This window comes from Arvicola amphibius, chromosome 5 (assembly GCF_903992535.2).
Source record: "Arvicola amphibius chromosome 5, mArvAmp1.2, whole genome shotgun sequence".
NCBI lineage: Eukaryota > Metazoa > Chordata > Mammalia > Rodentia > Cricetidae > Arvicola > Arvicola amphibius.
The window spans coordinates 20436813-20450223 of NC_052051.1; the positions used below are offsets into that span (position 1 = coordinate 20436813).

A 13411-nucleotide genomic window follows, 5' to 3' on the forward strand; every position below is an offset into this window, starting at 1 on the left:
GTGGACTTCACAGGCCCAGGACAGGGCTGGGCGTGAGGGGGGGTGCCGGCAGAGGGGGGCTCGGGGAGAGCCTCGAGGGCCCAGAGCGAGCCTGCTGGTGCTAACTCTGCCTGGCAGGGCAGCCTCCCGTGTAGGGCTGGGGGGGGCCTCCGCTTCCCGGGGGAGACCCGGAGCCGGTTCCGGGTGGAAAGAGACGGAACAGGAGCGTAGGCCCCCCACGGCCCGGCTCCTCACCAGGGGGTTGGCAGCGAGGACGGGGTGTATGAAGCGGAGCCGGGAGGGGGAGCAAGCAAGCAAAGCACACGCGGGACTCCTCTGCCACCGTCGCCGCAGGGCCTGGAGGACTGCATGCGGGGCGAGCGGGCTACAGGCTGCAAGCCTCCGGCAGAGAGCGCTTGCGCAGCTCCCGGCCCGGTTTGGGTGGCGGTGCAGGCGCGGCAGGGGGCGCATCAGGCAGCTGCAGCACCGAGTTCTCCCCGGGCTGCACCCGCAGGTAGGCCTTGACCTTGTGGTGCCGGGCCTTGCCGTCGCTGAAGTCGATCACGCGACACTCGTAGGTGCCTTCGTCAGTGGGCTTCACCCGCGACAGCCGCAGCTTGTGGGAGATGTTGCTGCCCACCACCTTGACCACCTGGGGGCGACAGAGGCACCGTGAGAATCGGCTGGGGTCACGAGCCAAGCCTCTAGGCTGCCCCCACCCCGAGACAGCTAGGGAGGGGACCCAAGGTCAGCATCCGAGCAGCTGAGCGGCAGACGGACAAACTGAAGCAACGCTAATGCCTATCCACAGGGTGGTGTGTGCAGCCAGTGGAATACTGCCCAGCGGTGAAAAAGGGTGAGCCAGAACCCAGCTTGTGAGAGTTCTACAAGCAAGCAGGGGACAAGCCTCCCAGCAAAGCTCCCAGGCTGTGCTGCTGTTTATGAACAAACGGAAAAGCCCCGCATAGGAGGGAGAAACTTCGGCTGGGGGCTTGTGCCACAGTGAATGTGTGGTCAGAAGAAAATCTGCAGGAGTCACCTCTCTTTCCACCATCTGGATCCTAAGACTGAAACTCAGGTGTCTGGCTTTATCGCCAGAGCCATTACTTGCTGAATCATCTCACCGGCCCAAGGTTCCGTTTCTTTAAGATAGGGGCTGGAAGGTGGGGACCGGAAAGATGACTAAGCACTTAAGAACACCCGCTGTTCTTGTGGACAACTGGGATTCGATTCCCAGCATCCACTTGACAGCTCACAACTGTCTGTAACTCCAGTTGCAGGGAATCCAGTTCTTTCGTCTAGTTTCCACAGACACCAAAAATACAGATGGTGCACAGACGTATAATCAGGCAAACACACAAAAATAAAGTCTAAGAAAAAAAAAAGATACAGGCTGACAGTCAGAGCACAACAGTCGGATGCCAGACTTTAACTGTCCTCTCCCTGGCAGTAGAATGAGTGTTGTTAGTTTGTAAAGTTTTGCCTTTTTATTGATTTGAATTATTTTTTTAAAGATAGGATCTCGCTTTGTTGTCCAGGTTGGTCACCAGTCAGGACCTTCCTGCCTTAGCCTTCTGAACACTGGAATTGTAGCACCACCCCTAACCCTTGACCTGATTTTTAATATTCATTTTACTGCTGGGGCCCCACTGTTCTAGATCAAGTACACCCAACTTGGTAGACAGCCCATTCCTGCTCATGCCTGTGGGTCCCTTCTGTCCTGGTACTTAATCCCCACTAGGGGCTACCTTTCCATGTCTGTCACCACAGTTTAGCCACATTCTAGAACTCTCTATGATAGGGAGGACCCTTTGCCAAGGCTAATTTTCTTCCACACAGTGCAGTGGTTCTGTGCGTTGCTGTGTGGTATTCCGTTGGGTGACCACACTGCGGCTTGTCTACACAGTTTCCTGTTGGCTGGTGTTCGGGGAATTTCCAGATTAGTGTTTTCATGAATAAATCTGCTGCGAATATAACTCTGCTGGCAACTCTTTTTTTCAGTTCCATGAGGAAAGGCTGTCGGAGTAAAATGCATCATTAGTGTGACTGGTGGGTGGGTAGGGGGACTCTGACGTACTTTTGTAAATTTCTACATTTCTATAACAAAAAAAAAAATTAAAGGGAATGAAGTTGGACCTGTATTTAGGCAAGGATCTTTCTTAGAGCTGGAAGCCCGGCTCTCCTGGAGCTCACTCCCCAGCCATCATCTGGCAGGTACCTACCCTCCAGACTGCGCAGCCCACCAGCCTGGTCCCTGAGCACTAATGCCCCTTCTCTAGATAGCAACAGCTGCACTGTGCCTGCCAACTCCCAACGTTCTGCTTTGGGACCCTGGTGAGTTTTCTGCGCCCCCCCCCCCAAAAGTGAGGGACCCTAGGGCGAAAATGATGGTTCCTGGGAGGGTTCCTGATGGCCTCAGGCATATCTCCAGCCTGCTCTGAGACACACATAAGCCAGACACAAACAGCAGCCAGTGTCTGTTGGGGGAACTGAGACTCCAAAAGGAGTCGAGCCTGGTCCGGAGCCCAAACCAGTCTTCAGTAGGGCTGGACAGTGACCCCAGGCTAGGTTCCATGCATTCACCCTAGAAACAGTGTGACAGACCCACAGAGAATTTCAGAGCTGGCTGCACAGGCTCCGTAAGAGCCCCCTGGTGAGGAGCCCATTCCTCAGGAAGTAGGAAAACATGGGTTTACCGTACAGCAAGAGGAACTGGGATGGGACACAGACAGAACGTCCCAATGGAAAACAAGACACGAGAGTCAAGAATCAGACGCTCCCTCCCTTGTGTGGGACTCAGCTGATGTCCACTCTGCCTGCTCACTCCATCACCCTGACCAAGGGCACAGAAAGACCCCTGCGGTCCCGCCACACTCTCCGGTGAGTTAGGAGAAGCCATTGCAAATGCGCAGCGGGAGCGAATTACCTCAACATCTGTTTCCCTCACGGATATTAATTATCCTTCATTTGTCAACCCTACAAGGCGCTAATGGAGTAATAATGCGCAGCGCTGGGAGCAACCGCTCCTGGGCCTACGCCCCGCCCTCCAAACTCAGGCCGAGGTGGATGCTGAGACCTCTGCCCTGGCTGTCAGCCTCCTCCGCAGCCTCCCGGAGGTCAACAGACAAGGGTGGCCTTCAGAAGGGCGGGCGTTTCCGTCAGGGGCTGGTGGGACAAGGTCTATAGCACAAGTCACTCACGGGTACCCTGACCATCCAAGTCAGAAGCCAGAAGGAGGCGAGGCTGTAACCCCGGCTTTGCCCTCAGCACAGTGTGCAAAAGGCAAAGACCCAAACAGCAGCCATCAGTGCTCAGAACCGTTCTTGCAGCGCGATATCCCCAAACCTCTCAGGGTCCCTGACGGAGAAAACTGAGGTTTCCTAGATCAGGCACGCATCGCCATACCCGGGGCGTGGCCTATGGGCAGAAAACCCTCTCACCTCACTCCCCAACCCCCAGCACTTTGTGTCCTTGGGGAGCCTTGCCCTAAGCCTCATCAGCGGCTGCTCCCTTGGAAGGGTTCTCTATTCCACCTCAGTAGTTTGGGGTGATGGAAGAGCCTGCTGGGCTTCCTTATTCAGGAATCAGTGCAACTGGAGAGGCCAAAAGACACACCCGCAGGGCAGCTTGGCTGTAAATCATAATCACAGCCCAGCATCGACAGGCCTCAGCGATTAAGCACCTAATCACGCCGAAAGCGCCAGCCTCCTGCTGGCCACAGCCATACACCCAGGCTCTGTCCTTCCAGCTAGGCCAGGAGGAAAGGGCAGGCAAGCCATCTGGGCCCATAGAGTGACCTTTGCCTCTCTGCACGGCTCCCAGGGGAGACCTGGGAGGTTCTTGGGGAGGGAGTGGTAGGCTGGTCTAACCAGGGCCAGACTCTGCCACTTCACTAATCCTGAGCAGATTCAAAGCCCAGCTCTGGGACCCTGTGCGTCTGAGGACCTCCAGTTGGTCCTACTGTGGTCATCTTACTCAATGAAGCATTACCCAGCCCAGACTACCTCTGTTCCTGCCCCTGGGCATGTGAGACACCACCCTCTGCAGGAGCCAGGGCAGCCCCTGACTCTGCCAGTCCTAGGTCTTCAATGGAACCTTCTCCATATCTTCCCAAAGGCCCCTGCCCCATTCTAACTGCTCTGCCCACCCACAGCTGGCCCAGCACAGAGGGCCCTGGAGGCCTTAGCCCTGACCTCCACGCATCCCTTAGCTTGTGTTAGCTCACCCCCTCCCTCACCCCGGCACAGGCTCTCAGAGACCAGTCATTCTCTTCCTGTGGTGGTGGCAGATGTCATGTTTCCTTTTATCCCTTGGGAGTAGTAGATACATGTCCCTTTTCCACTTGAGCCTGGGGATTGGGCACAAGTGACTGTGGCCTTCTGGAAGCATTTCTTGCCCACTGTGACTGCAGCGATCACCTGACAGGCCCAGGGAAGGGGGAACTTATTTTGTAAACTAGTTTTTGTGAGTGCATGGATGTATGGGTATGTGCTTGTCCTATGTTCTGACTTGTATGTGGAGGTCAGAGGATGATATGGGGTTTGGTTTTCTCCTACTGTATGGGTCCCAGGGATCAAATTCAGGTCATTGGGGGTAAGCGCATTTACCCACTGAGCCATGTTTTCTTATGTCAGGAATTCAGCCCCATCTTTACCTGTGAGACTAGTGCAGAATTAATTTAACCCCTAATGCAGAAAGCATTAGCTATATTACAGTGACCCTCCCAGAACTCGAACATGGCTGGCAATGCAGGTACCCTAATCTTTGCAGAACGGCAGCCTAGGGATCTGTAGCCCTCAAGTAGGTACTGGGTCCCTCAGCACAAGCTAATTCTGGTTTCTAGTGTTTTCTTATATCATCTCATTCCAGAAACAGAGACGGAGAGGAGGCAAAGCCAGAGCCAGAGCTCAGCTCTTGATATACTAAGTGCCAACCCCATTGTATACTCAGGATCCCGTGAGTATAGCCAATCCCTCTGTAGGGCTCCTCAGCAGGCTCCACAGGTTCCCAAGTGCCCCCCACTACCTACTGGAGCCAAGTCTCCCACAGGCCTTGGCACTGCCTGGCCTGTAGCTCACATAGTGGAGAGCCTGTGCATGGGAGAAGAGTCACAGAGCCTTGAAGGCCTAGAAGAAAAGTTTGTGCCATTTCCTAAGACCTTAGGAACCCAGGCTGTGGATCTGCCTTTGGGTGTGGTCTGTCCTGCCTGTGTATTTAGGGACACTGGCTTGCATGCTTGTGTAAAAGGCTGGGCCTGGTACCAGACCCAGAAGCCCCAGCTGGTATGAGGATTATGGGGATGGACTAGGGGTGACTTCACACTCCCACAGAGAACATTTATTTTATTTAACTAATTAGCATTATGTTCCCCTCTCATGAGGCTAGCAGCCTGGAATTATAATCCTCTCAATCAATTAGATAATTTTTTCTTTGCCGGAGCCCAAAGCCTCTCATGAAATGGGACACAATCGAGGCAGAGGGTGTGTCCTTGAAGGGGGTGTGTTGGTACATCTGGAGGCCTCTGTCTGAGGGTCTGAGGGGTGTAAGAGGCAAGAAATGGGGCATGAAATAGGAGCATGCCCTTGACTGAGGGCAGGAGAGCAGGGGTGGCTGCCTTAAACTGTGAACAGCAGCAATCCCCCTGTCCTGCAGGAGGTACCAGGGATGCTGTGATCCCATCCAGTACCAGGGATGCTGTGATCCCATCTGGTCTCTCACTTGCTAGCCCCGCCCCTGAGTGGCTGAAGGAGCCTCCTCTCTGGCATCCTGGCCACAGTGCCCTTACTTGTCCTGGGGGCCACTCTGCTGCAACCCCTGGTTCAGTAGCGCAGCTCCCCTTATACTGTATCTAACTTGCCCCGGGGCCCTGAGGTCCCTAATAGTCCCTAGGAAGCTGTGGGAGACTCAGCCAAAACGGGGTTGGGGGGGGGAGCTTGGAAAGGCTGCCCCAACACTTTCATAATTGTACTTGGGCGCTTGCACCATGGGTGTGTTGCTGAACTCCAGTAACCCAGCCTATTCCTGTGGCCACACGCATGCCCAGCATAGTGCCCCTGCTCCATGGTCTTCTTTCGACAGTGCCTGTCACTTCCAGGCTGAGCTTTAGCCTCTCAGACGCCACAGTAACTGTCACAACCCAGCTCCCTGATGTCCCCGCCCCCCCTCCCCCCCCTCCCCCCCCCCCCCCCCCCCCCGGGCTTTGGCAGAAGAGGCTCAGCACACTAGCCACACTTCAGGTACTCTCCAGCCTCAGCTCCCCAGGCTGTAAAATGGACAGAGGCTTGGCCCTCTCTGCCCACTGTGGCCACAAAAAAGTGAGTGGATACCTAAGAAGTCCTGAAGTCCCTGCTCCTGGAAGTCACACCCAGGGACCCTAAGATGCTCCAGCATCAGTCATAATGGGTCAAAAAAAAAAATAGCCCACTCAGCCTCCTGAGACCTTGTAGCTTCCCAGTGACAAATGGGGTTGAGTCAGGCATGGAACACCACGAGGCATACCTGGCCTTGGCCCGCCAGGGGAGAATTTGTCTTCTCTCTCCTGTCATTTTTCCTACCCGTCATTCAATGGACTTGAAAGATCTCTGGAAAAAGACCCAGAAAAACAAACAAAAAACCCCACCAAGCTGGGGCACCTCCCAGTCCCCCTCCCACGTCCTCCATTTTCTTACCCAAGTTCCCTACTGAAATGGACTGAAACAATTTTTGTTGTTGTTACAGCTGCATCTTTCATTAGATCATTTGTGAAAAGGCATCAAAACTCACACTTATTTTGGTGGCATCCTTCCCCGAGTCCTCCTGCTGGGAAGCTTTTAGCTGTCCAGAGAGGGAGAACAGAGAGCAGAGACAAGGTGTTAGTGAGGGGTAGGGGTGGGAGGAACAGCATGGAGACAGGGGACAGTTAGAATTGTGGTCAAGGATGCTGGATTTCATCTGTGCATAGTATGTACAGCTGTGGAAGTGTCATCCTGTTCATAGAGACACTTACATACATTCTAGTCAAATTGAAAAATGATAATAAAAAAAAATGAAGACTGGAGAGATGACTGAGCAGTTAAGAACACTTGCTGTTCTTCCCAAGGATCCAAGCTGGGCCCAGTACCCAAGGAAGCCAGTGCCCCCTTCTGGTCTCCACAGGTACTTTCACCTATTTGGTACACATACACTCAGTCACACACATGCACCTAAAATAATAATAAAAAAATCATATAAAAAGTAAGATTCTAGCCGGGCGATGGTGGCGCACGCCTTTAATCCCAGCACTCGGGAGGCAGAGGCAGGCGGATCTCTGTGAGTTCGAGACCAGCCTGGTCTACAGAGCTAGTTCCAGGACAGGCTCCAAAGCCACAGAGAAACCCTGTATCGAAAAACCAAAAAAAAAAAGTAAGATTCTAGCCAGGTAGTAGTGGCATATGCCTTTAGTCCCAGCACTCGGGAGGTAGAGACAGGTGGATCTCTGTGAGTTTGAGGCCAGCCTGGTCTACAAGAGCTAGTTCCAGGACAGGCTCCAAAGCTACAGAAAAACCCTGTCTTGAAAAACAAACAAACAAAATAAGATTCTAGCTAGAGATCATGAGGTTTGGAGTTGGGGTCCCTCAGCTCTGTGCCCACTGGCAATGCAGGAGCTGGGCAGCCAAAGGGGAATAAAGGAGATGCTTATGTTTGACAGTGGCCACAGAGCCAGGCGTCTGGACTCGGGAGGGTGTTTGGCTATCATGGCTGTGTGTCTGTGTGTACATACAAACTGGGAAGAGTGTGGGTGGCATGTCTCTGGGGATGTGTTGCTACGCTGTGTGTTTGAACCTGAACATGTTTGTAGCAGATATGGTTAAATACCTAGCCATGTCCTGAGGCTTCTACCCCTAAATAACCAAGAACATGCTGAAATGCCCCCAAGTACTGCCAAATTCCTCTCCTAAGGGTTTCTTCTGGCCACAGGGCTCTTCCACACCTGCAGGAGGCAGGCTGACATATTGAGGACTTGTTACCCCAATAATCGAGAAAGGAACGCCTGCAGAGTGTTGCTGAGGACAGGGACATCAGGCACAGGCCCCTGCATCGTCCCCCATGGAAGCATCTCCTGAGGTCTTACCTGGTTGGAGGCCCAAGTCTGCTTGTCCGTCCAGTCCCGGTGGCTGCGCAGGTACCACCACTGGATCTCCAGTGAGTAGGATGGGGATCCACTGCCTCGGAAGGAGCAGGCCATCTCCACGTCCTCGCCTGTCCGTGCCGTCATGTCATGGGGCGTCTCTGTGAAAAGTGCTGTTCGGGGAACAGGCAGATAAGGGCCCAGAAACAGGGACCTACCCCCAGGGCAGCTGTGTGTGGCAAGACGCTGTCCTAGTGCCTGAGAGGAACGTGGGCAGAGGGGTGATGGAGGAGGGCTGACTAGCAAGTGAGCCAGGAGGCAGGGAGGCTGCAATTTGAATTCTTCCAGATTCTTCCATTCACCCTACCCAGTGCTCAGCCCTTTGAGCCTTGCCCCCACCATCTTCCAAACTCAACCCAGCCTCAAGGTTCCCACTTCCCCTGGGGTGCACCAGACACCACTCTGACCCTCCTGGGGGGCTGCTAGGCTCCTCCCCTCTCCCTGGGCTCCTGCCTCTTCTCCCAGCTTCCTTCACTCTGGATATTCACCACCACCAGCCTGGCTCAATCAAAGTTCAGCTCTGAGTCACCCCTTTGTGAGCCCCACCAACTCTTTGTTCAATGGTCACCAGCTTGCCTGCTCCAGATATGCTTGAGAGGGGATTAGGGGAGAGAGGCAACCACCCACTTGCCTGCGCCAGATATGCTTGAGAGAGGAGCAGAGGAGAGAGGCAACCACTCCGCTTGCCCTTGTCCGCTCCAGGTGTGCTTGAGAGAGGAGCAGGGGAAAGAGGCAACCACCCTGCCTGGCATTCCTGCAGGGTCCAGCTACCACCCTGCCTGGCATTCTTGCAGGGTCCAGCTCCCACCAAGTCTCAACACAACCAGTTCCAGGAGCCAGCAGCAGTACCTCTATGCTGTACCCCCACTTCACAAGCCCCGTACCCCTCCCCTCTATATGCTCTGGCTCTTACTCCTCAAACTGTCTGAGATGCAATTAGCATGTCTTCTTCCTCTCAGGAGATTGTCTCACACAGAAGGAAGATGGGAGATGCCTAGCAACTGCAGGTCACCCCAGACATGTGGTGTCCATCAGGCCCCACCCCTGGGCTATGCAGTCCTCCAGGCCCAGTTCAGAGGGACAGACATTCCTAGCCCCAGAAGGCCACCTGTCCCAGTCAAGAGGGAACCCCGAGTGGAGAGAAGGCATCCTGAATCAAGGGGCAGCAACCCCACTCCCCGCCACAGGACAATGGGCATTTTATACGATTAGGTTTGACGGCTGTCTTTGCTCTGCACAAGGTACCTATATGGAGCTTTACTTCAGCAACATCTCGGGGCTGAAAGAGAGCTTAGCAGGCCAAGGTTTATAGAGCTTCTTATGGGGAAAAAAAGCGTCTGTTTCTCTGCAGAGTGGAAGGGCTGGCTAGCCCTGGATACATAAACAAGGCCTGTTTGACAATGAAGAACATGGCTTGAATCACAAAGATGGTGTGGGGTGCTGGGAGCTACCTTTACATGTGGCCACCCCCAGAGCTGGGCTGTCCTTGTCTTTGGGGGCAGGAGGAAACCAGGCTCCTGCAGGGATAGTGCCGACCACACTTGCCCAGTGCCTGTGCCAAGTGCTCAGGCCCCAGTCTCAAGCCACTCTTGGCTTTCTGACTCAACCTCACAGCCTATACTGCATCTCCTGAAAACTCCATGGGTTCAGGCCCATTCTCCAACCCCCCAACCCCTTGTCTCAGGGCTGAGCCACACTGGTCCCGCTCCTTCAGGCTTCCCTGAAGACAACCTGTTTTCACACAGCGGCTGGAGGTATTTCAAAACAGCACAAACCGCTCCATCCCTCTCTTCTCACTACCCTCTCAGGCATCTTCTCACCTAGGATAGGAGCTGAAGCGCATATGAGGGGAAGATGGTCTGCACGTATGTAAGTTAACATAGTGATCACTCGTGACTTGTTGCTGAGTGGACCAGGCACCTGGACTTTAAATTTCATTTTAATTCACTTAAATAGAACCATTTGGATAGTTACTATCTTGTGTGGCACAGCTAACATGTTATCTGTCCTTCCAAGAGGTACAGCCATTCCTGTGTTATCTGTCTGTCTGCCTGCCTGCCTGCCTGCCTGCCTGCCTGCCTGCCTGCCTGCCTGCCTGTCTATCTATCTATCTATCATCTATCATCTATCTATCTATCTATCATCTATCTATCTATCATCTCTATCTATCTATCTATCTATCATCTATCATCTATCTATCTATCATCTATCTATCATCTCTATCTATCTATCTATCTATTTATCTATCTATCTATCATCAGTAATGGAGAAAGGTCCTGATTCACAGTGGGAGGTCAGTAATATTCCTCAGTGGCTAGAAAATGTTCTCCAGGGTCCATACCTGATGATCCTGCCTCAGCCTTTGTGGTCAAATCTCTCCCAGTCTTAACTTGACAAGTAGAGCAGTATCCAAGGGTGTCATGGAGAAGCTGCCACCACGAGAAGCCAGTAGGGCCCTAGAACAAGTGTCCTCTGGATCCAGACCCTTTCATTAGATCTGGGTGCCAGGGATGTGAGACTGGCTGGGGTGAGAGAGTGGGGTTGCTCGCCTGTGACCTATACCACATGCCACTGCTAAGTCTCAGAGACCAGGGCGTGGCACCGTTTGCCCTCTCATGGAGCAGGCTCAATGTAAGATCCTGGAGCTAGGCAAGGGGAGGCCACCCAGGCCTGAGATATAGCCTTGGAATCTCTCCTCCACCCCAGAGTGGGATTCGGGGAGCCACATGCGCTGACAAGGATGAGGGTCACCTGTGTGGCTCCAAGAGGAAGGAAGGGACATGCCTCTGTCTGTCCCCTCTCTTGGCCACAACCCTTGGCCACCCCCTCACCAGAGCAGCAGCTACCTTGGTTGGGGCCTCTGGTTCTACTCACTAGGCTCAGAGAAGGCAGAACGAGGTCTGGGCAGCCCATCAGCCAGGGTCACTGAGACCAGGCCCCAATCTTTGGGTCCTTGGGATAGCCCTGTCCTGTGACTTGGGGTGGGCCAGAGCACAGGATGGGAGCCACCCCAGGTCACCTCTCCACTGGATTCCCAGTGATGGTTAGGACAGCTCTTTCCAACAGAAACCTATATAAAAGAACTAAATGATGTCACAAGTCACAAGGGACACTCCATTTCCCCACGAAAAAGTTTTTTTTTTAAAAAAAGCTAAAATTAATTTTAATAATATACTTTACTTAAACCAAAATATATTATTTCAAAATGTGATAAATTTAGTTAAAAATGAGACATTTCCATCTTTTTGTGTGTGTGCTAAGCAGTGGAAAACTGAGCATGGCTTAGTTTGGGCCAGCTACAATCCCCGCCTTTGGTGGCCGCTACGTAGATGTCTTGCAGTCAGTGAGCTCCTTGTGATTTAGAGGGGGCAGCTGCCCCTCCCAGCTGCGATCCTTCCCCATACTACAGTAGTCAGAATTTGAACCCAGACCAGCCTGACTCCCTATACTCCCACTTCCCTGAGGCAGCGTCCCCTGGCCTCAGCCCCAGTGCACGGACAGAACATCCCGAGCACGGAGTGGACAGGGATTTGAGGTGGGAGGTCAAAGGAAGACTACAAGGCCACTGCTGTGACCATCCCTGCCAGCTCCCCTCCCCACGGGGGCTCTGGTCCAGGGTTTCTCTGGTCCCTCTCAGACTTGTCAGGGGCTCCCAAGTGGGGTGCGGTGAGTCCTCCCTGGATCCCCTCACCTAGCTTCCCAGGGAAGGGGAAGCATGACTGAAGATAAATAGGAGAGCAGGTTCTGTGCATGTGTCAGGGGGTGTCAGTTCCCAGTCCACAGTCAGCCACCTAAACACATGTCCTGTCCCTCCAAGCAGTCGTGTGGGTCCAGTGTGTGGGGAATCCCGAGAGCACTGGGCAGGAGTCGTAGCCTGCCTCTGTGTCACCTCAGAATGTCTCCCCATCTTGGGCACCAGTTTGTCTTTCCAGGGTGAGTGCCAGGGACATTCCAGGGAGAAGTGTATGGTGTGTGTCCTAAGGCTGTGCTCTGGCCTCAGGAAGGAGGCAATCTGGGAGAGCTTCACAGAGGAGGCTCCCATTCTCCCTGCAGGGCATCTATCATCCTAATAATTGTCCCCACTTTTCAGATGAAGTGGGGGGAGGCCTCAGGGAGGTTAAGCGTCTCGCCCAAGGTCTCAGAGAGAGTCACTGGTTAGACTGAACCCAGTTTTAGAAGACTTAAAAGGGGAGCCTGCTCCAGACCATCTCTGAACACCTTCCAAGCCCCCAGACCAGTCCTTCCCCCAGCCCTCTGCCTCCCAGGGGCATCTCAGACATGAGTTCTCTCTTCTTGAACCACCCCCAGATTTCTTCCAGCTCAGGTGCCTCCCAAAGCCTCAGTGTGTCTCCAGGGCTGGTGTAATTATAGATTTTGGAGGAAGGGTATTTGTATTCTCCAGCTCCAGGGCCTGTGGCTGCCTGGCTGACTCTCAGGAAAACTCAGGGAAGACAATTAAACCCAGTGTCCACAAATTAGGATTCTGTAGAAGGAACAGGGACTTGATTGAGCGTGACATCAGCTGCCTTTCTGCTGTTAATTGGGGCAGCGATATACTCATTAACCCCAGGCCCTATCGGGCATCGGCTGCAGTGACGGGTGCTGAGGCCTGGCTGAGCCAGGCTTTGGCTCCTGGCAGGTAGGAGCGAGCGGAGACCGGTCCTGTCCTTCAGCATCAGGCTCTCCCAGCTTGGACCTGGTCCATCCAGATAGCTCTGACTTAGCCTTCAGTCTCGTCAGCTTGGCCCTCACTTGTGTGACCTGGGCCTGCCCATTGCCTCTCTAAGCCTGTTTCTTTATCTGACAAAGAGGAGAATCCAGGGATGGCTGAGAAAATGGCACAAGGCAGCATGCCTACAGCCGGTATTCACCCAGCAACCTCACCTCTCACCTCTCACTCTCTAGAGATGCATCCTCAACACCTCATGAGGTCACATGGCCATGTAGCATCTGTATCCATGCATGGTGGGCCCTGTGGCCCCTCACCCACCAGTTCTGGCCTCTTTGCCCCAAAGGTCCACCTTCCAGAAGTCACTGGGCTCTTGCACACCTGGGGAACTAATCTACCCCCAAATGGGCAGCTCAGCCTGGCTCTCTGCTGCTCTGAGCCCAGATCACACATACACATGCCACACATGCATACACACACCATATGCACATGCACGTGCACGCCCATGCACACACACTTCCTTTAGCTCCTCTTGCATAGCTGGTACCTATTCCTTTCTTTTCCAGCCCAGTGATGGTTTTTACTGGCTCTGCATCATCCTTAGAGGGTCTGGAGCC

At 53.6% G+C, this 13411-nt stretch overlaps 1 protein-coding gene across 1 annotated transcript in view; it reads right to left on the bottom strand.

Moving 5' to 3' along the window:
- Positions 1 to 364: 364 nt before the first annotated feature.
- Positions 365 to 13411, bottom strand: part of Vstm2l (V-set and transmembrane domain containing 2 like) — a 29031-nt gene continuing 15984 nt past the window's right edge. The window contains exons 2-4 of the mRNA XM_038329372.1: positions 8069 to 8238; positions 6742 to 6792; positions 365 to 631 (exon numbers count right to left, since the gene is read on the bottom strand). Coding sequence (XP_038185300.1) covers positions 365 to 631; positions 6742 to 6792; positions 8069 to 8238 — 488 coding nt within the window. The remainder of the gene's footprint in view (positions 632 to 6741; positions 6793 to 8068; positions 8239 to 13411) is intronic.